Source organism: Petromyzon marinus, chromosome 54 (genome assembly GCF_048934315.1).
Source record: "Petromyzon marinus isolate PM22_M1 ecotype Great Lakes invasive population chromosome 54, UKy_Petmar_22M1.pri1.0, whole genome shotgun sequence".
Lineage (NCBI taxonomy): Eukaryota > Metazoa > Chordata > Hyperoartia > Petromyzontiformes > Petromyzontidae > Petromyzon > Petromyzon marinus.
In genome coordinates, this window is record NC_133720.1 from 7,080,665 (window position 1) to 7,105,795 (window position 25,131).

The window sequence follows — 25,131 nt, forward strand, 5'->3', positions numbered from 1 at the left end:
GCGTGCACCTTCGCCGCAGAATGCGAAGGTGTAAACGATCCCGTGATGCTGGGCCCCCATGTGCCCTGGCGTCACTTTTCGGGATTTGTGCAATTTGTAAAAAATGTTTTAATAATAAATCATATTCCTGGTTCTTTCAGTAAAGTCACGTGAGAATTTTATTGTTTTATATTTGTATTATTTTATTGTTTCCCTTCTACAGTGAGAATTTTATTGTTTTATATATTTTTTTTTTATTGTTTCCCTTCTATGTCACTTGACCGAAAGAACCAAGAATATGAATCCCTGCAGTCACGAAAGCTTTAAATCAAAAAATAATAAATGACTCGCAAATCACTGCTGTGAAGTACGTACGGCAGTTGTTGCCCTCCTGTAATTTAGCGTGACCCTCCTCTGAGTGATCGGTGAGTTTCTTAGCAAACAAGTTTAATAATACATAATAGAGGGTGGGGGGAAGTTTTTTGGGTTAGATCGCGTAAAAATAAATGCGTCGTTAAACCCACCACCACCCGACACAGCCAATCAGTAAGGTTTGTCACGTAAACGAAACGTGCCAATTCGTTAATAGCACAGCACACCGGTGTGTTGGAGATTAAACCTCACTAGGCTGGTTGTATATTTACGCAATCTAACCCAACAAAAAAAAACTCTCATGGATAATATTGGTCGCGAAAGCCTACGTGTTAAAGCGTAATAATGGGATTTTTACATCCCAGTATTTATATCGGGGAGGAGGGGAGGGAGGTTGGACACCGTTAGCGATCATTTGATATTTTATTACGCACAATTTGAATGCTGTCTTTTTTTTAAATTAATATTTCTCGCTCGCCGCTTCTGCCAAGATCCGGTCCCGTCCTGTCTTGGCGCCGCCGCCGCCGCCGCCGTTTTTGTTGTTGACGGAGAATCCGGGCGGTCTTTGCGGGCTTTCTGCCAAGTTGCGGAAGCCGAATTTCAAACCCCCCCCTCCCCCCCACACCCCCTGTCCGTTTCTGTCCGTGCGCTCTCTACGCGTTCACGCGCGTGTAGAGCGAGCCGGTCGCACGATAAAACTTGGGGACGGCGCTGTTGGCGCGCGCGCGTGACCTCGCTAATTGAAGCCCGCGGCGGCGGGGGGGTGTGGACTGCAGAAAACGAAGACGATGTTTATTTTCTTCGACACGCCGATTTTAAAAGTTGATGAGAGAGCGCGAAGCCGAAATAATTTGTGCGACGCTTTCAAGGATTCTTTGCTCCCTAAAAACAAAAAAAAAGTGCCCGACATGAATACGAACAAGCTGTGCTTTTATAAAAAAAAAAAATACGAAATGTTTTCGTACAAATGGATCGACGGATTTGAGTGCCTGGGTTGAGATCCTGGTTTCCGGCCAGCTGCGATTGAGCCGCGGTTCTCGGGTGCTGCGAAGTGGACAGTGGGTGTCCACCAGCTTCGTTGGAAGGACGATGCCGCGAAGCTGCGTGCGGGAGAATCGATTTTAAATTGGGCGCTTATTAAAAAATAAAGTAGTTTATTGATTTCGTTCATTGTATTGTATTTAATTGCACTTATTTAATTGTGTCGTACAGAGTTGTGTTTTCTTTTCTCTCTCTCTCTCTTATAATGTAAGGGTTGTAGTATCTATCTTCTCTTTCGTTTGGCTCCAGCGCCTGAAGATGCGGTCGCAAATGTAGATGCGAGACGCGAATCAACAATTGTAATCGTTAGCTTTTGGCGGATCGTACGTACGTACATATATGCACGTATGGTGAACTTCGTTCGCACCGTACATAGCCAATCGTGCTTATCGGGAGGTGCGGGCAAAATCGTAGGTGCCGTTTGGGGAGTGGGGGGGGGTCAGTCGTGTGCACTAATCGGCTGGCGAGTGTGACGTCACTTTGTTCCCGTCTCAAATGTTTGCACTAAGATCATGGCCATGAAGCCCTACGACCTGCGGAGGAGGCTCTACATCATCTTCCGCGGGGAGGAAGGCCTGGACTACGGAGGACTTGCCAGGTGTGTGCGTTGGTCCAACAAAAACGAGCAAAAAAAAAGCAATAGGCTTTTTAACCCTTCCGGCGATAATCCGGGAGGTGTTAACCCTTGAACCGTTCCGAAACGTCTGCAAGTTGCAGGGTGGGGTATACCGTTCACCGCCGAATCTCGCACACCGCGAGGTGGCTCAACGTTAATTTTATTTAGAGAGGCGTAGTCGCGCCGTTGTTTTTAAAGACGTTGTACTCAGCGCAGAGAACCGTGGCGACACGACCGCAACTCTACGCCGGCTGGCGCCGTCTTTATCCACGCGGAGTTGTTCCGTAGCGTTAAAGCGTACGGCTCTCGTTAACGATGATCTATGCTCCGTCGTCGTCGTCATGATCGTCATCATCAGCCGCAGTCAATCTACTGCTGGATGAAGGCCCTTCCTTGCGAAGCCGCCGGAATCTCGCACATATCCCTTGCAAGGCGACGGCGCCGTTTGTAAACGGTCATTGGGGGGAGTGACGTCTTTGGGGGGGGGGGGGGGGGGCGGAGGGAGGGTGGTAGGGGAGCGGGGGTGGTGATACTAACCGAACGCGTCGTTGCCTGCGCAGGGAGTGGTTCTTCCTGCTGTCGCACGAGGTGCTCAACCCCATGTACTGCCTGTTTGAGTACGCGGGCAAGAACAACTACTGCCTGCAGATCAACCCGGCCTCCAGCATCAACCCCGACCACCTCGCCTACTTCCGCTTCATCGGCCGCTTCATCGCCATGGTAGCGGAGAGCGCGGCACGTTTCTTTTCCCACGCCGCCCGACGGGCGGAGGGCGCCGATCGGCGCTCGTGCCACGGGGTGCCACGGTGGCGAGACGTTAACTACCGGTTGACCCATCGAGATAATCCTCTCCAGTTCCACTGCCGAGCGTTCCCGCGGTGGCGCCGACTGCGGTGGCGGTGGTTAATGCGAGCGTCCCCCTCCTACCCCCCCCCATCCCCCCCTACCCCTCCTCTATCCCCCCCTACCCACCCCCCTCCCCTCACCGGTTGCAGGCCCTGTACCACGGGCGCTTCATCGACACAGGCTTCAGTCTGCCCTTCTACAAGCGCATGCTGAGCAAGAAGCTCACCATCAAGGACCTGGAGTCCATCGACACGGAGTTCTACAACTCCCTCATCTGGGTCCGGTGAGACTGCAGTTGTTGTTCTTCTTCTTCCTCTCTTTCTTCCTCTTCTTCGTCTTCTTCTTCCTCTGCATCTTCGTCATCTTCTTCGTCTTCTTCGTCATCTTCTTCCTCTTCTCCGTCTTCTTCATCTTCCTCTTCTTCTTCGTCATCTTCTTCTTCATCTTCGTCATCTTCTTCCTCTTCTTCTTCTTCGTCTTCTTCATCTTCTTCTTCCTCTTCTTCGTCTTCTTCTTCATCTTCTTCTTCTTAGTCTTCTTCTTTTCTTCTTCTTCCGTGTGCCGTTTGATCAAACAAGCCACAGGCTAAAATCTAGATTTGAAGTTTTCGTGACTGCAGGGATCCATACTCTTTGTTATATTGTGGGTGGCTTTCCTGTAGACAGTGTCCCAAATAGCCATCAGGTCTCTTCTCAAACAGAACATCCAGGAATGGTAGGTTTCCATCCGTCTCCACTTCCATGGTGAATTTGATGGATGGGTGTATGGAATTAATTGGTTCATTGCTGGCAGGCCATGTGGCCAAATAACTGCATTTCTGACCAACACCACCTAGCCAGTGAACTGGAACACGTACACCAGGCCCTTAAGATGAATGGATATTCGGAACGCATTATCCACAAAGCTGTTTCTCCAGCCATGGAGAAACAACTCCCTGAGACGCCGATCAAAACCATCACGTTACCATACATAGCAGGCGTTACCAAAAAGATTTCCAAAATCTTAAACAAACACAAGATCCAAGTCCGATTCAGTACAGTACACAAAATCCATGATCTAATCCCATCTGTGAAGGATGTCATTCCTGACATGCAATATCCTGGAGTCTACAAACTAAGTTGCACCTGTGGTGGGTGTTACATTGGGGAAACGAAACGACATATCTCGGACCGTGTTCGCGAGCACAAGTCAGATCTGAAACACGGCAGAACCAATACCTCCGCCGTGGCTGACCATTGCTATAACGCTGTGGGCTCTCATGATATTGTTTTTTTCCGAGACCAAGGTACTCTGCAAATCTTCGGACTACTATCAAAGGTTTGTTCATGAAGCCATCCAGACATATAAACATAGACATAACTTCAACCGGGAATATGGATACAGATTGAGCAATCATTGGAAGGATGTTATTAACCAGGCAAAACCATAACTGCTTTTGGCCTGCCTTCATATCTGCATCTCCAGTTTCCTAACCCTCCCACTCCCAGCCCCTCCCCACCCCGGCATTTTTTGCCGTGCTTGTGTCTTTCCACCCTCCCTGTCTCTCCTCCCTGGTTCCTCCCCCCTTCTCTTGCCTATATGGCCTCTTGTTGCAGCAGCCCTTTTGCCCACTTCAGCAATTGCTTCTTGCTGTGGTTGTCCCACCTGATGACGGACGCTTGTGTTGCGCCCGAAACGTCGTGATTTAATTTTGTTTTCTTTTATACCTACGTGACTTTACGGAAAGAACCAAAGAGTAAAGCCACATGCTACAATCGTATTGTAAATGTTGTGAGCCATTGCAAGGCCGACGGAATGCCTCCCAAGTGTTTTGGGCGTCGCTTTGATGCGAGTGTGGCCGGTTTTCAACAACAGCTTCACGCTCCAGTTCCGTTCAAGTTCAGTGATGTTCATGCGAGTTACAGCGCCGCCGCTCGTCACGGGCGCCGGGAAAGTTACGATCGGACGGACGGAGCTTATGCAAAGTGTTACAAGTAAAAAAGAAAGCAGCAAACAACAAAAATTATTATCACGAAACTAAAATAAATGAATCTGACCTTGGCTCGACGGCTTCGCTGCTGTTCCCCCGGCAGTGACAACAACATCGAGGAGTGCGGGCTGGAGATGTTCTTTGCGGTTGACATGGAGATCCTGGGAGAGATCAAGTCACATGACCTGAAGCCCGAAGGCAGCGAGGTCCAGGTCACGGAGGAGAACAAGGAAGAGTACATCAGGTTCGGGCGCTTGGCCACCCGCTCGCACGCTCGCTTGCCGACTCACTCACCCACTCATCCATCCACTCATCCATCCACCCACTCATCCACCCAATCATTCACCCACGCACTCACCCCGTGCAGGTCACAACACTTCAATTTTGGCTTCTTGCCTCGCACTGCCCCCCACTGTGGAATTCCCTCCTCCCAATGTCACCGTCTCTTTTCCAAAGTTTCTGCAGCCGTGCTTAACCACTGGCTCGCCCTTTCACCCGCTCGCCCACCCACCCGCTCGCCCACTCACTCGCTGACCCATCCGTTCATCGCAGCTACCAGGGGTTTGAACGGTGGGTGTGTGCGCTCGCGCCCGCGCAGGCTGATGTCAGAGTGGCGGTTTTCGCGAGGAGTGGAGGAGCAGACCAAGGGTTTCCTCGACGGCTTTAACGAGGTGGTGCCTCTGCAGTGGTTGCAGTACTTCGACGAGAAAGAGCTGGAGGTGCGTTGAGAGTGCGTGCTTGCGTGTGTGTGTGTGCACGCTCTTACGACAGGTATGGAGCGGTGGTGCAGCGGTTAGCGTGCGGTGCTACGAACCCGGCGACCCGAGTTGGATTCCCGCTTACGGCCACCAACACCAGTGACGATTACCTGAGCCTCCTTTAGGTCGACTCGGCCTCAAACGAGTACCTGGTGTGGTGTGTAAACATCGCCACTCGGGAGACAAAGGTGGTGCTGGCCACCCGCCGCCTCGTGTGCCGTGCCGGCATTCATAGGTGCTCGCTAACAGTGCTTGCCCCAACAGTCTGTTTAGGCTATACGGGGGATCTTTGCCTTTGCTGTTACGAAATGCAGGGCGATACGATTATACATACGAGTGCCGTAAAGTTGTAATTTTGAGTGATTTATCACCGTACCTGGGACCCATATGGCAAAGATGCAGCCCTCGCCGGTAAACATCGGGCAGGTCACAGCGTCGACTCGAGCTCGGCTCACTCTGCACATGGTGGTGGTGGTATTCTTTGCGTCGAAAAGCCGCTCCGGAGTGTTCTGCGTGGTTTTGAATCAACGCTCCTGAAGTTAAGTGCCGCCAGAAGGCTTGTGCGGCTCTTTGGGTTGTGTTAGATTGTTTTTTTGTCTTGTTTTACGCGGAGCGATTGGATGAGATGGATTCGCCAAGGAGACCTTGTCTGCTTTTAAATGACATTTTGTTCATTCCACACTTTGTAGTGGCGTTTGGGCGGAATGTGCGGACGATAATCGCAGTGCCGTGAAGGGATGGCGACGGCTCCGAGGAGGCCTTCATCCAGCAGTGGATTGACCACGGCTGATGATCATAATGATGTCACAGCGCTTGATGGTGCACTGAATGCTATCGTGGCCTGCTGCTGTACCATACATTTTTAAGGCTTTTTACGTTACCAGAATGAGGATCTTCATCTCGACTGCAGGAGAAATCTGATGAGCTACGAAGCTCTTTTCACAGATGCCCGGTTAGGGGCGTGGTCAGCAAGTCACAGCGACAAACAATCGGTGTGACTTACCGATTCACTCCAACCCGTGTGGTTGCAGTACGAGACAATCGGCGGTCCGGTGACAATATGCACAGGAAGTGTTCTAACGTTTAAACATCATTTTTTTTATTTCATACGGCGTCGTTCATGAAAATCGCGATCTCGGGAGAATTTGTCACGCCGTAGTTTTTTTTTTATTTCCACGCCCGTGAACACCGCAGACAAAGCGGCGAAGGCAGCCAGAACCGGCGGCAAACAATCGCCCGATTTATATGTTGGGACAACATCGGCACGAGAGTGGACTGCGTTTGCGCGTCTATGTCGTGTCCCGCCTTCCTTCCCCGCTCACTCGCCTTCCCACGCACGTCCCGTCCCCGCCGCAGCTGATGCTGTGCGGCATGCAGGAGATCGACCTCACCGACTGGCAGCGCAGCACCATCTACAGGCACTACAACCGCAACAGCAAGCAGATCGTGTGGTTCTGGCAGGTGCGGTGCACTTCCAACGTGAACCACGCGGAGACAAAGATCCCCCCCGCACCCCCCGCCCGCCCGCCCGCCCGCACCCCCCGTAGAACTTTTAACAGACCCACCGTTGGGGGGAAGTTTCACCGGGCGAGCACCCTCGAAGGCAGGCACGGGCGCAAGAGAGTGGGTGGTGTATGTAGCGCCACGCCCGACCGCCATAGTTGGTCTCTCCGGTTGGTGACGTTGTACACACGCCGCACCGAGTATTATACGACGAGGGGGGGCGGGAGGCGGGTTGGATAGTCGGGTTTGCATCACGGTACGCGGGAAGACGGTCGACTCAGGCCCCTGCCCCACACCCCCACACCCCCACACCCCCACCCCCCACCCCGCTCCCCCAGTCCCGCTGATTGTTTTGACCGTACTTCACCGTGCCTCTGAGCCGCCTTGTGCCACGCGGGGACGAGCTGCCATTCGGGGCTCCCCTCGGGGGGGGAAAAAAACAAAGCTTCGCTCTTGCGACCCTTCCCTTTGCGTTACGTGCGCATTATGACCGCCGATAGCCTTATTATTATTATTATTGTATCGACGGTTTTTTTTAGTGCTGTAGCTTTTGTTGTTACTATCCGGGCCATCCCCCCACCCACCACCACCTCCGTCCACCACCCCGCCCTCTCCCCCTCCGTGTCGCCCAGCATAATGGAAGCGTCGCCTCTGTGAGCGCGCTGTGCGTAAGGGGTGCTCATCCGTTTCTTTGCGGCGGGGACAGGTGGTGCGGGAAATGGACAACGAGAAGAGGACCCGGCTGCTCCAATTCGTGACGGGCACGTGCCGCCTTCCCGTCGGAGGCTTCAACGAACTCATGGGTGAGCGACGATTTTCGACTCGCTCAAGAATCTTATTTGTTTAGACTGCAGGAGGAATCCGATGAGCTGTTAAAGCTCTTAGTAATAGGTTTTTTTTTTTTTTTAATCTGGCACCAAAACTGACACCCTTTTACACAAGGGATCATGTTTGCAATAACCACAACACAAGCAGTCAAAATGCAAACCAAAAGAGACAACTCTGATAATGAACTGCACTGTCCTTGAAATTGATTGGTTATCTGGTCCAACACCAGTGGAGGCTAGGCTCTAAGAAAAGCCGTTTCGGGTCTGGACCAATCAATTTCAAGGACAGTGCCAATATCATTATCAGAGTTGTCTCTTTTTGTTTGCATTTTGACTGCTTGTGTTGTGGTTATTGCAAACATGATCCCTTGTATAAAGGTGTCAGTTTTGGTGCCAGATAAAAGGGTAAAAACCTATTACTATATCTTGCCACTGGCAAAGGAGGTCTCATAATATAAAGCTCTTGTTCTCAGGTGTCCGGTAAGGGACACGGGGTAAGGACATTACAACAACAAACGGTGCAAAAATACGATAGCCGCGCAAAGTTCAAGAAAGTTTTTGTGCCAGTTAAAAGGGTAAAACCTATTCCTATGTCTTGTTTCTGGCAAAGGAGGTCTCAATGTAAATGCTCACCCCGAGCCCTCAATACTCTGATAGTGCGCTGTTTTTGAGTTGTACGCCTTTTGGCGTCTTCTGGTCCAACACCAATGGAGACTAGGCTCTAAGAAAAGCTGTCTCGGGTGTGGACCAATCAAATTCAAGGACAGTGCATATTATTATTATCAGAGTTGTCTTTTTTGTTTGCATTTTGACTGCTTGTGTTGTGGTTATTGCAAACATGATGCCTTGAATAAAGGTGTCAGTTTTTGTGCCAGTTAAAAGGGTAAAACCTATTCCTAAGTACAAGAAAGTTAACACATATTCTTGGTTCTTTCGGTAAAGTCACTTTAGAAGGGAAATAATAAAATAATAAAAATAAACCATAATAAAATAAAAGCAAATCGCCCAAACTCATACGAATACAACACTAAACCATCCCGATCATAACCAGGCAAAGCCCCATTGAGGTATTAACTTCTTTTGCAGAAGCGACCTGGCCACCACAACATGATAGCTCAAACAAAATGGATTTATAATTTGGACATTTATAGCAGCAGCAAAATAATCTAAATAATAAGTTTTTCATAGCAAAGGGGCGCGGCTATGCTGCTGCTGATGCTGCTGCTGCTGTGTGTGTACGCGATCCCAGTGAAGGGAACGGTAAGTGTCGTGGTTAGCGCTACGCTGCGCTACGAACCCGGCGACACGGGTTCGATTCACGCTCACGGCCAACACCGGTGACGATTATCTGAACCGGTACTGGGCCTCCCCTAGGTCGACTCGGCCTCAAATGAGTACCTGGTGCGGTGTGTAAACATCGCCACTGGGGAGACAAAGGCGGCCGGACGTGGTGTTGGCCACCCCCCCCCCCTCTCGTGCCGGCCTTCATAGGTGCTGCTCGCTAACAGCACTTGCCCCGACAGTCTGCTAAGGCTATTACGGGGGTTTCTTTGTCATTGTCTTTGATCCCGATTTAGTACATTTTGTCGGTGAATTTTTCACAATGAGAATATTAAAAACTGCAGGAGGAATCCGATGAGCTACGAAGCTCTTTATCACAGATCTCCAGCATGGGGTGGGGGGGGGTGGAGGGACAGGTCAGCAAGTTTCAACAGCAACCAATACAAACAAAACGAGAGCAGTGAAACAATTGAGGAAATAGTATAAACAAGTCACTAAATATAAATAAGTAATAAATACTTTATTTTTTTTACCATTGGGATGTTGCTTTTGGTCAGCGCCAGTGACAGTGCGCGTGTGTGTGAGGGTTTTTAGCTATGGGAGGAAACTGGAGAGTCTGGAGGAAACCCTTGCAGAACAGAGGGGAGAACATGCTAACAACATACTAACAACATACTAACAGCATACGAACAACAACTGCCGTATCAGGAATACAAACTCCACACTGTATGGGAGACTTATCATATTGTCTGGTGTGTGTTTGTGTGTGTTGGGAGAGTGGTGGTGCAGTAGTTAGCGCGCTGCGCGACAACCCCGGCGACCCGCGTTCGATCTCACGGCCAACATTAGTGACGCGTATCTGAACCGGTCCTTGTACCCTGCCGGCCTTAATAGGTGCTCGCTGACGGCACTTGCCCCCCAAAATGTTGAAGGCTATAATACGCTGGGGATGTTCTTGGGGCGAGTTGGGCATTTCACAAATCTTGAGGGTGATCAACCAATCCTCGCCTGGATCACCCGGGGGCGTTCGCCGTGCCGTCTGACGAGTCTGTTCCGTAACCCTCGTGTCCTCAGGGAGCAACGGAGCGCAGAAGTTCTGCATCGAGAAAGTCGGCAAAGACACTTGGCTGCCTCGAAGCCACACCTGGTGAGCCCCCCCTGCCCCCCCCCCCACCTTCCTCTTTGCCTTGAAGACTTTGGAAGGAGCGGCACGTGCACCGTGGAGATGGAGCTGTGGGATCGGATAGGTTTCCTGAAGAAAGGAGTTGCCGAAGAAGCTGCCGTGACGCGGAGCGAAACGTCGAAATGTCGTGCCAGACACGTTTGCAGGGGAGGCCGGTCACTGAGCAGCTTCCACTTAGATGCAGGAGAAATTAATCCACAAAAACCTATACACAGCGATGAATGATTAACTCTACAGTAGATCCTCGTTTCACGCGGTCGAAACGTTCCTGATTAAAAGCGTCAAGCGAAAGCAATTGCCCCGTAAGACGTAACGTAACGGTGAAGTTTGGCAAGATGCGTCGTACACGCACGCAGCGAGATGATGGCGGGATACGAACTGAGATGAGGGTGCGCCGCCGCATGCCGCATCGTTCCGTGCGTACCACCCAGAATTCCTACACCGCCTGGATAGCGCGCAGCTCAAGAAAGTAGTCCACCGGCAACCACTCAGAAACCGCGTTGTAACGCGTTAGGCGAGGGCTTGCCGTGTCTGTCTTTGATTTTTCCCTTCCCCCCCCCCCCCACGCTCTCATGCGCACAGCTTCAACCGCCTGGACCTCCCGCCGTACAAAAGCTTCGAGCAGCTCAAGGAGAAGCTGCTCTACGCCATCGAGGAGACGGAGGGCTTCGGGCAGGAATGACCCGACCGCTCACGCACGCAGACTGGCCCGCCACAGCCCGTGGCGCCCACCACCATTGCGCCGTGGGGCCTGCTCTGATCCGTGAGCGGCCGACCCAAGCGGGCGACCACAACCCGCTCGTCCTGTCCCGTCTTGCCCGTGCCGGCTGTGAACGGGCACGTGGGGGGGGCAGTAGCCGACGGAGCGTCGCGACGTTTCTCCGTCTGCTCGCTGCGCGGGAGGGCGTGGGGGCGGGGAGAGGCCGTCGCAAGGCCCAGGCTCGGGGGCATCGCGACGACGAGGACAACAGTAGCACTGCCACCACCTTCATCACCTTAGCCGCCACCATCCCTACCCACCACCTCAATCATCAGCACCACCGCCACTGCCGACACGACCACTGCCGACACTTCTCCTGTCACTACCATCACAACCAGTGTCGTCATCACTACCATCACAACCAGTGTCGTCATCACTACCATCACAACCAGTGTCGTCATCACTACCATCACCACCAGTGTCGTCATCACTACCATCACCACCAGTGTCGTCATCACTACCATCACAACCAGTGTCGTCATCACTACCATCACAACCAGTGTCGTCATCACTACCATCACAACCAGTGTCGTCATCACTACCATCACAACCAGTGTCGACATCACTACCATCACCACCAGTGTCGTCATCACTACCATCACCACCGCCATCACGACCACCATCGCCGCCGCCGCCGCTGCTGTCGTCGTCGCCACCGCCACCGCTTGAAATGGAGACAGGAGAGGCTTCATTGCAAGTTAAAGTCAGGGCCCGATTTATCATTTAATCTTTTTTTTTTAAACGCCGGTCGAGCAGAGTGGGGAGCAACACGACTGGCAGGAGGCCACGGCCGCAGCGCGAGAGACAGTACGGGGGGTGGGGGGGGGGGGGGGATGCGTGCCAGGTGCGTGAAAAGATTTCACCTGTTGAGGTGCGTCCGGAGCAGGAGCTAATTCGCACGGGACGTGGTCTCTAACCCGGGGATACGTCTCGCTCGTGTCGAGGAAATAAACCGTGGAACCCAGCAGCAAGGCAGGGCTCAAGGGAGGCGCGGCGGGGATGGGGAACGATGGCGATGTAATCACGGGTGCCCGATCGTAGATTGCCGCAGCCTCGCTGGCTTGTAGCGCACGCCAAGGTCGGGCTGGAGGCTTATGAAATACGTCACGGGGTCATAGCGCTATCGCTGTGTACCACCCCGTCACGGCGTCATACCCCCATCACTCTACACAACTCCATCACGGGATCATACCCCAATCACTCGACACAACCCCATCACGGCGTCATACCCTTATCACTCTACGCAACCTCGTCACAGCGTCATACCCCTATCACTCTACGCAACCTCGTCACGGCGTCATACCCCCATCACTCAACACAACCCCGTCACGGCGTCATACCCCCATCACTCTACACAACTCCGTCACGGCGTCATACCCCCATCACTCTACACAACTCCGTCACGGCGTCATACCCCCATCACTCTACACAACTCCGTCATGGCGTCATACCCCCATCACTCTACACAACTCCGTCACGGCGTCATACCCCCATCACTCTACAAAACTCCGTCACGGCGTCATACCCCCATCACTCTACACAACTCCGTCACGGCGTCATACCATCTGCAGAGTTCTCCGCGCCAGGGCCGCGAGACGCCCGCCTCACGATGGGCACCGTGCGTCGCCCGTCACGTCGCGTCGCGTCGTGCGGTTTCATATCCTAGGTGGCGGCTGTCCAGGCCAGGTCATCGCTGACCGCACACCGCTCTCCCCCCCCCCGCTCGCCGCGAATCGAAAGCGAGATCGCTTACGATGACCGTTCCGCTGCGCCTCAAATCGCTCCGTTGCTGGAGGTTTTATTTTTATTTTCTCCCCCCCCCCCTCTACCCCCCCCCCCACCACCACCCCCCGTGTGGTTTATTCTACTTTTTGGCTACAATCGATTTGGCCTCCTCCGTGCCGATAGTGGGTTAGCTAAACGCAGCGGAGACTAACTTATATATGTATAGCAGTCGGGCAGGAAATCTGAAACGTTTATCTTGGCTTTCGCTCTCTTGTTCTTTTTTAAATGACTGTTCGCAGAATCCGATTTTGGTTTGGTTTTCGCGAGCGTCTGATGTAAACAAAAGTAAAAACAAATTAGCGCAGCATACGTAGAGGACAAGTAAGACAATATGTTTGCATCTTCCTGGATTCATGATCGTAACGAGCATCTTGTAACTTGGGCATCCATTAGTACCCTCGCCCCCCCTCCCTCCCTCCCCGCCACCGTTATACGTCGCACAGCAATCACCGAACAGCCAGGTTCTCCCTTACAACCTGGGAATCCATTTCAAATGAAGCCAGCTTTGGCGAGATGAACGTAGAAATAACAACAACAACAACAACCAACGTTGAAACCACGGGGAAAGTCCATCGTTGTCGTCGTACCACGCTTTCATCGCCACGCCCTGTAAAAATTTGCTCGTTTTTAAACATTTGATCTCACTGGAATTGTACTATATTTATACATATATAAATAATTATACGGCGCGCCGCGGGGCCGCCGAGCGTGACTCCCCTCCCGAACGTTCCCCAGGCGACGTCGCGTTTCGTCGTTTCATCTCGGAGCCGGGGCGAGGAGGGAGAGGCTCACGCCGACGAGCACGCCGCCGGCGGTGGCCCGGGTCGAGGCCGCCGGCTCGGCCCCCCCCCCTCACCCCCGCTGTCCCACCCCCTCCCAACTCTGGAAATGTTCGGACGCGTGGACCGCTCTCGAGATCCCTGACGGACGGTGCAGAGGAGCTGCGTGCACCCTCCGCTACCCCCACACCCCGCAAGGGGTGGTTACAATTGTCACCACCGTCGTCACCCCGCGTTGGGATCCCTTCCCGTTGTTCCTTAGCTTTCGACAACAGCAGCTGCCAAGTCTGACGCAGCCAGACCGCCGGTCCGTGCCCTCCTCGCCCCCCCTCCATCCGACAGAGAGGATCCGGTGCTAAGAGATGCACGTGACCAACATCCGTCAGGTGTGCTGAGGGCAGGAGGGCCTGGTGGCCAGTGTCAACCGTAGAGCAGAGAGTCCTAAAGCTACCAGATGGAACCTAGCAGATATGACCAAGCAGGTGGGCAGGGCCAACCACGGAGAAGAGAGATAGGTGACCAGATCCAACCGGCCACCGGTGGCGAGATGTTAACTCCCCCGCACCTTCGATTTAGCACGGTTGGCAACGTACGGCGCAAAAGAAGTTCAACATACATACGTACCTATGCAGGAGGTTGTGGGCTCGATCCCGTCCCTGACACCTGTATACTTGGAGTCTGCGTGTCTCCTCTCTCTCTGTGGTCGCTTGGATTTTTCTCCCATGTCCTACAGTTTTTTTTTTCCCCATCCACATTTGGAATCGACGTGCGTTCGGAGTATTTGGCTGCTAAACATTTCCACGTGATGATAAGCCGCTTCGTTGAGCCATCAATTGCGGCGGCCAGGTCGCTTCTGAAAAAAAAAAGCTATACGGCTCGGTGGGCCTTACCTGGTAACATAAAACAAAATAGTTTATAGTTTCAGAGAGGACTTGGTCGCAGTATTTAGAACGCTTCTAACGTGGATGTTGTCAAGCACGCACACCCCCCCCCCCCGCAACCCCAACCCCAAATAAATGTAGCAGCAGGACTCTCCTGCGATATTGGTCGTTTGTTTTCTTAAATCCCCGAGGCTCTAAACGAGGCTTTCCCGACCAAAGGCGAGGGTCACACGCAGAGCAGACCGCATGCTCGCCCTCACTAAAAACGTGGCTTCGCGTCCGGCGGAACTCGCGAGAGGAGAGAGTCTCGGGTCAGGGGAATGTGCGGCCCACTCGCGAGCGGCCACCTGGGTCAACTCGGCCGGGGCGGCGGCAGCGGCGCTGCCAACGGCCCGACGATCCGACGTCGGCGGGGACGTCCCTCTGCGAACGCGCCGCCCATGTCCGCGGCGTCGCTGTTCGCGATTGCGACGTCGCAGTCGTGCAACGCCGACTGCGACGTTGGGGGGACGCGGCCGTCGCGCGAACGCTTAAAGCGATCAAAATCGCACTCGCGAATGGCGACCCCGCGCCGTTGGCGAGCGTCCGCGGACGTGACGTCGCGTCCGTGAATGTCGATGTGACGTTGGCGTGTGTACGTGACGTCGCTTTCAGGAATGTTGGTGTGACGTCGTTTGTGATTGTGATGTCACACCCGCGAACGTGACGTCGCGTGCACGCACATCGATGCGACGTCGCTCGTGGATGCGAACGAGACGTCCTCGCATTCGCGTGAATGATGATGATGATGATCATGGCACGTTCGGGAACTGCAAGGATGTCGTGATTTTCCCCTCGCCCCCCCCCCCCTCCCCTCCACCACGTCCCACCGGCGAATTGAGGAATTGTGGTAAACTCAAACGTCTGCGAAAATTCCACTCCTTTTTCTCTCCTTTCCACCGTCTCGTTTGCGTCGCCTTCTATTGTTTGACTCCTTTGTACAGTCTTGTTCGCTCTATGAACCAAAGTGTAATATTACCATAATTTGCATATATGTGACAAAAAAAAACCCGTCTAAAAGTGATTTTCCTGCTCATCTCCTCTTTACTGCTCCGAGCCAGTGGGTGGAAATAATTCCACGTTCCTATCGTGGTGGGTGCAAAGTCTCCCATCCCACAACCGCTGTTGACTCCCCCCCCCCCACCCCCCCTCCTCTCCGCCGCCCACAAAAATGATACGTATTTTATCGACCCTCCTCCGGAGCGATGTGATGATGGGCCGAGTCGACTCCCCCCCCCCCCCCCCAACCAGGATGCGAACTCGCAACCTTCCGATCACGAGCCGCTTGCTCTGCGCGCGCTCGCGCGGTTGGGGTCGGTGCGTCGTCAGCTCCGCTGCTGGCCTGCGATCACTCCTCCTGCCCCCGGCCGGACCCTTCCCCTCCCGCCTGCCGAGGGAGCTGCGACGCGCATCAAGTGGACGACGACGACGCGCGGTTAAGCTTACCACGCGCAGACTTTACCGCACATAACCCTGGGCGAGGTCCGCAAAGGCTATCACGAGCGCGCACTCTACCTGTCACGGATGAGCCCAGTCGGGGCATTTCGTAGTCGACGGTGCAAAGGGCCGCTCCGTGGTTTTACCGCGCCGGGCTGGCCGCTGCACGTGGCTTCCTGTAGCCCGGCGCCGGGGAGGCGGCGATGGGGGGTTGGTGGATCGCCACGCGGAGATGGGCCGCGAAACTCCCTTTCCCGTGGGCGTCGACGAGGCCGACCACGCACCCTGGCTCGCCGGGAGAAGGCGGTGCAGCAAGTGTGGACTCGTCGCACGCCATCTGTTCTCCGTCTCTCGGGGGGGGGGTATAAGAGTAGTTGCCCCCTAGCGCGCGCCTTGCGGGTTTTCTCAGCAATGCTCCTAATTTCCTGCCGCCACACGTATAAAACAACCCGTCGTAAATTGTCTGTGAACGTCTCTCAATAAAAACCTCAGTGTAGTAGCAGCAGCAGCAGCAGGAGCAGCAGGAGCAGGACTCTGCTGGATCGGCACACAAAGGAAGGACGATTCAAGTAAAATTGCGGCGTCATTTGGCACAATTTGGACCGTGATGCCAGCGCACGTGGCCAGCTCTCGAAAAACATCCCGGGGTCTGTCGCGTGCACTGCGGGTCAGACGGTGCGCATGTACTTCTGGTCAAGCACACCGCGGTATTTGCCAGGGTGGCCCACGTGTTGGCAAAACTCCGTGCGGGCGCCCGGGGGAGTGCTTTCCCCTTGCTCAGCAGGAGGAAGCGGTCGAGCAAATGTGGACTGCAACTGCTCCATCTCTTTTCTCTCGCCCATCCTGCTCCTGCTGCTTTTTGCTCCATCACCCCAGCTACGACACCGGGCCTACCCCAATCACTACCCTAATCCCTATCACTACCCTAGTCCCTATCACTACCCTAATCCCTATCACTACCCAATCCCTATCACTACCCTAATCCCTATCACTACCCTAATCCCTATCACCACCCTAATCCCTATCACTACCCAAATCCCTATCACTACCCTAATCCCTATCACTACCCTAATCCCTATCACTACCCAAATCCCTATCACTACCCAAATCCCTATCACTACCCTAACCCCTATCACTACCCAAATCCCTATCACTACCCTAACCCCTATCACTACCCTAACCCCTATCACTACCCTAATCCCTATCACCACCCTAATCCCTATCACCACCCTAATCCCTATCACCACCCTAATCCCTATCACCACCCTAATCCCTATCACCACCCTAATCCCTATCACTACCCTAATCCCTATCACTACCCAATCCCTATCACTACCCTAATCCCTATCACTACCCTAACCCCTATCACTACCCTAATCCCTGTCACTACCCTAATCCCTGTCACTACCCTAACCCCTGTCACTACCCTAACCCCTATCACTACCCTAATCCCTATCACTACCCTAACCCCTATCACTACCCTAGTCCCTATCACTACCCTAATCCCTATCACTACCCTAATCCCTATCACTACCCTAATCCCTGTCACTACCCTAATACCTGTCACTACCCTAATCCCTATCACCACCCTAATCCCTATCACTACCCTAATCCCTGTCACTACCCTAATCCCTGTCACTACCCTAATCCCTATCACTACCCTAATCCCTGTCACTACCCTAATCCCTATCACTACCCTAATCACTACCCTAATCCCTATCACTACCCAACTCCCTATCACTACCCAAATCCCTATCACTACCCAAATCCCTATCACTACCCTAATCCCTATCACTACCCTAATCCCTATCACTACCCAAATCCCTATCACTACCCTAATCCCTATCACTACCCTAATCCCTATCACTACTCAAATCCCTGTCACTACCCTAATCCCTGTCACTACCCTAATCCCTGTCACTACCCTAATCCCTGTCACTACCCTAATCCCCGTCACTACCCTAATCCCCGTCACTACCCTAATCCCCGTCACTACCCTAATCCCCGTCACTACCCTAATCCCCGTCACTACCCTAATCCCCGTCACTACCCTAATCCCCGTCACTACCCTAATCCCTATCACTACCCTAATCCCTATCACCACCCATATCATTATTCTAACCCCGTATCACTTTCCCCAATCCCTCCTTAACCACTCCCGCCTCTTCTGTCCCCACAACTACACCACCACCACTTTTAATAACAACCCCACTGCTCTATTATCTCAACCCCACTACGATCGTGCATGTACAATTTTAGAATCGCTGCGAAACGCCTCGGAACAAGGCGCTTCTATATACATCTCGACAAGATGAGACGGAGTCTTGCCCCACCCCCCCACACACCTCACTGACACACGTGGCATTTCTTCGGGTGCTGCCCACGTGTAATATACAATACGCACATTAATAGAGGACCGCAGAGCTTGGCATGGGAGAGGTTTTTTTTTGTTTTGCCACCGGCTCCCTCGCCACCGCGTGGCCGATGCCGTGGCTGCTGCTGCCCTCCTCATCATCCTCTTCCCCTACGATGAGGCGGCCTCTGTACGAGAGCGAGCGAATGCTGTGCGGCGCGTTACACGTAAAAATATATATAAATATATTATTAATACTCGGTGCTAGAACGTAGCCAATTGAAGTGGGGCGGGGGTGGGGGGGTTGAGAAAACAAATACAGGAATAGGTTTTACCCTTTTAACTGGCACAAAAACTAACACCTTTATTCAAGGCATCATGTTTGCAAAAACCACAACACAAGCAGTCAGAATGCAAACAAAAAAGACAACTCTGATAATATGCACTGTCCTTGAATTTGATTGGTCCACACCCGAGACAGCTTTTCTTAGAGCCTAGTCTCCATTGGTGTTGGACCAGAAGACGCCAAAAGGCGTACAACTCAAAAACAGCGCACTATCAGAGTATTGAGGGCTCGGGGTGAGCATTTACATTATGAGACCTCCTAATGTAAATGCTCACCCCGAGCCCTCAATACTCTGATAGTGCGCTGTTTTTGAGTTGTACGCCTTTTGGCGTCTTCTGGTCCAACACCAATGGAGACTAGGCTCTAAGAAAAGCTGTCTCGGGTGTGGACCAATCAAATTCAAGGACAGTGCATATTATTATCAGAGTTGTCTTTTTTGTTTGCATTCTGACTGCTTGTGTTGTGGTTTTTTGCAAACATGATGCCTTGAATAAAGGTGTCAGTTTTTGTGCCAGTTAAAAGGGTAAAACCTATTCCTATATCTTGTTTCTGGCAAAGGAGGTCTCATAATGTAAAAACAAATACAGTTTTGTTTGTGTGCAGTTTATTTGGTGGCCGGGCTGAGAACACCAATCAACTCGCTACACTTGAGCCACACCAATTGAAACCACAACCTCTGTGTGAAATATCTTGTTCGCTATGCGAGTCTGTGGGTCTCTCGTGTAGCAAGTTTATGGGTCTCTGTGCCATTGGTGGCCGGGCTGAGTGAGACCACAAATCGACTCGCTACACGTCAGCACACCAGTTGAAATCATAACTCCCGTGTGAGACTGTGGATCTCTGTGCGAGTCTGTGAGTCTCTTGTGTAATAAGTCTATGGGTCTCTGAGTCGTTGGTGGCCGGGCTCAGACCATCATCATCATCAACTCGCTGCACTTGAGGACCCGGTTTAATTGCAACCGGGTCTCGATGAAAATATATTCTTTGCGTGAAACTTGATGATTCTTTCTTTCTTTCTTCGGAGTACGCTAATCGCTGTAAATTCTCATGCATCCTGTTGGCGTGTTCGGAGCAAATGAGGCGGACGATAACGAACGACCGCTCATGCGGAGAACGCATCGATCGCCCACGCCGTGCGTTCACGCACTGCGCTGCGAGCCCGGACGGACCCGAGTTCGATTCCCGGCTCGCGAACCCATCGACAGCGGTGACGATGATCTGCAAACCGGTACACCCGGGGCCTCCGTACTCCGCTTCGTTCGATCGCGGGCCTCAAATGACGAGTAAACATCGCCGCCGGGGGAGACAAAGGCGGTCGGGCGGAGGGTGTTGCTATTCGCTAATAGCACGAGGCTGTACGAGGCGGGGATCTTCGTCGTGTGTATATATATATTTAAAGATAACCCATGTCTGGCTTCATTGGAACACTTTTCAATCCACTTTTGATGGTTTGTGTCGGGCTATCCTCTCCCACATGGTGGTTGCAAAGCGAACTTCATTCTTAATTTCGTTTTTTGCCCAGCCACTCAATCCGCCGACTCAAAACAAAAGCCCCCCCTCCCCCCGCCCTTGCTTTGGGGGGCAGTTACACGATGGGGGTTATCAATTATTTCCAGGGCACCTCCCACCCCCCCCCCCCCAACACAACTAACAGATAAATAGAGAGAGCAAGATTAATACTGGTAGGAACGAAGTTGTAAACTGAATGTACCAGCCTGCAATAGATTAATGCGTCCGTCCGTCCGTCCCCTTTCAATACTTTAACGAAGTGAAATCTCGTGCTGTTGGGTGTAAAATCAGCAATAGACAGCGCAGAGACTTGTCCTACCAGCCCACCCTGCAGGGACCTGTTATATTCGGTAAAGAGCCCGCATCGTAACGATTCGTCAGCGCGCGAAGGGGAGCCGCAGGGTCATCGTGGCTCCCGTCATCGCGCAACGCGTCGTGCATTCGCCACCCGGCTCGCGACGGTCAAATCAGTTTCCCCTAAAAGAATAAAAGTGTCGGCGACGATTCGATTCGTCGGCGTGTGCCCAGGGCCCCCCCCCGCGCCGAGGCTGTCAAAGCCCAACGGCTTGACGTCAACAAACCCGCGGTGCAACCACGCGGCTGACTCTTTAAAACGACGGCCTCGGTGCCAAGCAGGGCCATGGGGGCGGGGTGGGGCGGGGCTAATGACGCGTTCATTGTGACGTCGGTCAGTACAAAAAAAACACACTCGGGTGGTGGTGCTGGTGGGGAACGGTAGTGTAGCGGTTTGCGCGCTGCACTACCCAGCGACCTGAGTTCGATTCCCGCTCACGGGCCACCGCCAATGACGATTATCTGAACCAGTCCTGGGCCTCCCCCTAAGGTCGGCTCAGCCTCAATGGAGTACCCGGTGTGGTGTGACAAGCATCGCCACTGGGGAGACAAAGGCGGCCGGGAGCGGTGCTGGCCACTCAACCAACTTCGTGTGCCCTGCCAGCCTTCAAAAGGTTCTCGCAAACAGCACTTGCCCCAACGGTCTGTTGAGGCTACACGAGGGATCTTTGTCTTTGTGACCGATGAAAACGAATCACGTGACGGCATACGAGGAGCAGAAGAGGGGGAGGATCATCGTCCGTGAGCGTCACGGAGTGAAAATAATCGCGATGATTATAATCACGACGATAATCATGATATTCATGATGAATTTGCCGGCAATTGGTATTTTTATATCGCGAAGCGCATTGGCCGGCAAAGACTCGACGAGGCTTTCATGGGTAAACGAAGTGTAACAGAAATCAATGTCGAACTTCTTTCGCACCGCACGTAGCCAACCGTGCGATTCACGTGTTTATTATTAAAAAAAATAACCTCGTGTGAGTTTAAATGAATTGCTTTACGCGGGTACGATTGTACGCGTTTTATTTTGTCCGTGAGAATCGACTCTTCGATAAGTCGTTACATCATTTATAATAATACTAATTAGTATAATAATACTAATTATTTTGAGTAGTGCTGCTGCTTGCTGCTCGTCATCCGTCCGTGTGCAGTTTGGAAATCGGGGGTTGCTGTCCCCTGGGGGAGGCTCGTCACTCGTTCACACAATCGATTCAACCCGTGTACGATTGAATAGTAATTTAATAATAATAATGAGCGTTTGACTTTGCAATGTTTGGCGCAAAATTATCGATAAATGATCCTTATGGCGATACCCCCGGGGTACCAAATAATACTAAATGTCGGAGGCAATTAAATATTTTATTTCTGGGACACTTTTTTTCCCAGGGGTGTACTTAACTCCGTGACTGGGGTACATCAATCCGAAGTCAGTGCCACACTCCGCGATGTCGAAACGCCAAACATCAACATAACAAAATCCGTTATCGAAAAAAATCAACTTTGAATAGTTGCATCGTGTACTACAGCTCGTCGAGACGAGTCGATTGCCGAATCGCCGACCATCGACGGACTAAACATGACTGCATCACGGACATTGTGCGAGAGCCGGGCTACTAAGGTACCCCTGGGGGTTCCCGCCTTGAGGTTCATTTATGTGTGCGTGCGAGTTCCTGCTCAAATGAGCATCCAGGAAAAGGTGCCCATCTCCCGGAGACGGTGGTGGAAATTCCACATTCCTATGGGGAGGGCGAGCCTCTCCATAAGACCACCACTGTTAACTTCTCTATGAAGCGGTTAATATTTTATCGACCCCCCCCCTTTCCTCGCCCCCCCCTACCTCGCCCCCCCCTTCCTCGCCCCCCCCCCTTCCTCGCCCCCCCCCCTTCCTCGCCCCCCCCTTCCTCGCCCCCCCCTTCCTCGCCCCCCCTTCCTCGCCCTCCCCCCCTTCCTCGCCCCCCCCTTCCTCGCCCCCCCGTTATTTTCCGCGACCGTAGCCATAAAAGGAATGGCCACCCACCCCCACACACACACACCCACACTACAGATATTTTAGGCAGGAAATGAGTTTTCAAATGTAGATATTTTTCTGGGTTGGGACCCCCAGACACCCTGGAAGATTTGGTCCCCCCCAATGTTGACTCCATGGCTACAGCCTTGACAACAAAACAGCGGTGGCTTGGACGTTCATTCGTCAACTACCGCAAAGCATTGCGGCTCGCGCAATGCTTGGGGGTTTACTTTTCTTGTACCGAATTGGAAGAAAATAGTTCTGCTTGTTGTTTTGCTTTTCCGATCACCCCACCTGCCACCTCCTGTCCTGCGGGATTCCCAAACTCCAGCACGTCGTTCCACGCTGCACGCGCCCGATGATTGTTAAACACGGCCCACGTGACGCGCTAAGCAATTAACGCCGTCTGCGTCCATAGAGCCGATTCAAATTATGATTGAGATCCGAGTGTGCGTGGCTGTACACGTGGTGAGTACGTGTGTATACACGTGTTGTGTGAGCGTGTCTGCACACGTGGTGTGTGCGTGTTCACATGTGAGTACACGTGGTGTGTGCGTGTACACGTGTTCTGTGTGTACACGTGTTGTGTGTGCGTGTGTGCACACGTGTTGTGTGTGTACACGTGTTCTGTGTGTGTGTACACGTGTTGTGTACACAGACTTGCACGTGAGGCAATCGGTGTTAATCGCCGAGCCTGTCACGTGGGTTGTTCTCCGAAGCCACCTCCGGTTTTGCCGGCCTCCACATTTAGCATCGACACCCGCCTTGAGATGGCTTGGCTGCAACTCGAAATCCGCACGTGGTTGTTGTTGTTGGTGGTGGTGACGATGATGAATGATCCTTCTGTGGAGGATGAGGCTCGTGAAGGACGCTGCTGCTGCTGCTACTGGGCAGTTGGAGGCAGTCGCCCTCCATCAACAAGCGGAGGGCAGAGGAGCGACGCTCACAACAACGAGCGGAGCGCAGTGCGGATAAAATACCGCGAGTTGGCACAGTAGGGGGTACAGCTGGTGGATCAACCGGTCATCTCAGTCAGCCGACCCATGGCACCTGCTGTGGGTTTGTCCCGAGACCTCCTGTCAACGAGGCTTCGACACTTCACGTGGCCTCAAAGTGCACCTAGCCTGGCACAGGCGCCGTGATGACCTCACCGCCACCTAGTAGCTGGTGTTTGTATTGGTGCCGGTGATGATATCAGACACGTGACGATGAGCCATCATCGTCACGTGTCTGTGGCCAGGTGGCCTTTGATATAGAACTTTGAGGGATTTAGCTGGTAAATAAAAAAACCCACAAAAACGCTTGGGCAGTGGATGTTGCATGGCTCTCCAAAGGAGCTCTTTAAACTAAAACTATACATTTTTCATTTTTACCAGGTGAGCCCCCCCCCCACTGAAGCTATATGGCTCTCTTTCAGAAGCGACCTGACTGCCACGAACGATAGGCTCAACGCAGTTGGGGGCCGTCCATAAATGACGTCACGCGATTTTGGACGATTTTTGACCCCCCCCCCCCGTCGTCACACGGAGTCACAAAAAGTCAGACCCCCCTCAAATATGACGTCACAAAGCTCTGCCCCCCCCTCCAAAATAAAACATGCTTCAAATCGCTTTAAACTATTGTCATTGTAGTGCGTATTTATTAATGTGGCGCCGCACTCTGATATTGTAGGAGAAAACATTTATTAAAAAGTCTATTTTATTAAGTTAGAACGTGTTGTCTATATTTATTTAAAGTTGCGCATTTTGATGTGACGTCACATTTCTCAACCCCCCCCCCCAGGTGCGTGACGTCATTTATGGGCGGCCGCTTGGTTTATCATCGCGCGGACGTTTTTAGCAGCCGCATTTCTCGAAACGCACGTTGCGTTGACTTTAAATGCGGAGGGGAAAACCGGAGGACCCGGAGAACAAAAATCCACGCGACCACGTGGGGTGGGGGGGAAGAGGGAGAGACACGCAAACTCCAAATGTACAACAGACCTCGTCAGGTTCGGGATCGAAACCACGACCTCCTGTATATCAGGCGAGGTAGTTAACATCGGTAGCAGCCTGTTAAATAAAGGAGGCTTGCTGCGCCCCGACTTGCCGTCACGAGTCGTCGTCTGCTCTCCGCAGCCCAAGGCTCACTGCCACCACCGCTACGCCACGCACAAACTCGCTTACCCCACCACACACAAACTCGCCTACCCCACCACACACAAACTCGCTTACCCCACCACACACAAACTCGCTCACCCCACCACACACAAACTCGCTTACCCCACCACACACAAACTCGTCTACCCCACCACACACAAACTCGCTTACCCCACCACACACAAACTCGCCTACCCCACCACACACAAACTCGCTTACCCCACCACACACAAACTCGCTTACCCCACCACACACAAACTCGCCTACCCCACCACACACAAACTCGCTTACCCCACCACACACAAACTCGTTGTCCCCACCACACACAAACTCGCCTTCCCCACCACACACAAACTCGCCTACC

At 52.7% G+C, this 25,131-nt stretch overlaps 1 protein-coding gene across 3 annotated transcripts in view; it reads left to right on the plus strand.

Annotated features, from left to right (window-relative positions):
- The window catches only part of LOC116954195 (NEDD4-like E3 ubiquitin-protein ligase WWP1), a 75,232-nt gene extending 59,589 nt beyond the window's left edge, over positions 1–15,643 (plus strand). For all 3 annotated transcript variants that reach the window (XM_076052145.1, XM_032974707.2, XM_032974708.2), the window contains 9 exons: positions 1,902–1,990; positions 2,569–2,728; positions 3,004–3,137; positions 4,927–5,067; positions 5,422–5,542; positions 6,938–7,042; positions 7,791–7,887; positions 10,267–10,339; positions 10,958–15,643. In XM_076052145.1, the coding sequence (XP_075908260.1) occupies positions 1,902–1,990; positions 2,569–2,728; positions 3,004–3,137; positions 4,927–5,067; positions 5,422–5,542; positions 6,938–7,042; positions 7,791–7,887; positions 10,267–10,339; positions 10,958–11,057 (1,020 nt within the window). In that variant the 3' untranslated portion in view covers positions 11,058–15,643. The remainder of the gene's footprint in view (positions 1–1,901; positions 1,991–2,568; positions 2,729–3,003; positions 3,138–4,926; positions 5,068–5,421; positions 5,543–6,937; positions 7,043–7,790; positions 7,888–10,266; positions 10,340–10,957) is intronic.
- Positions 15,644–25,131: the final 9,488 nt, after the last annotated feature.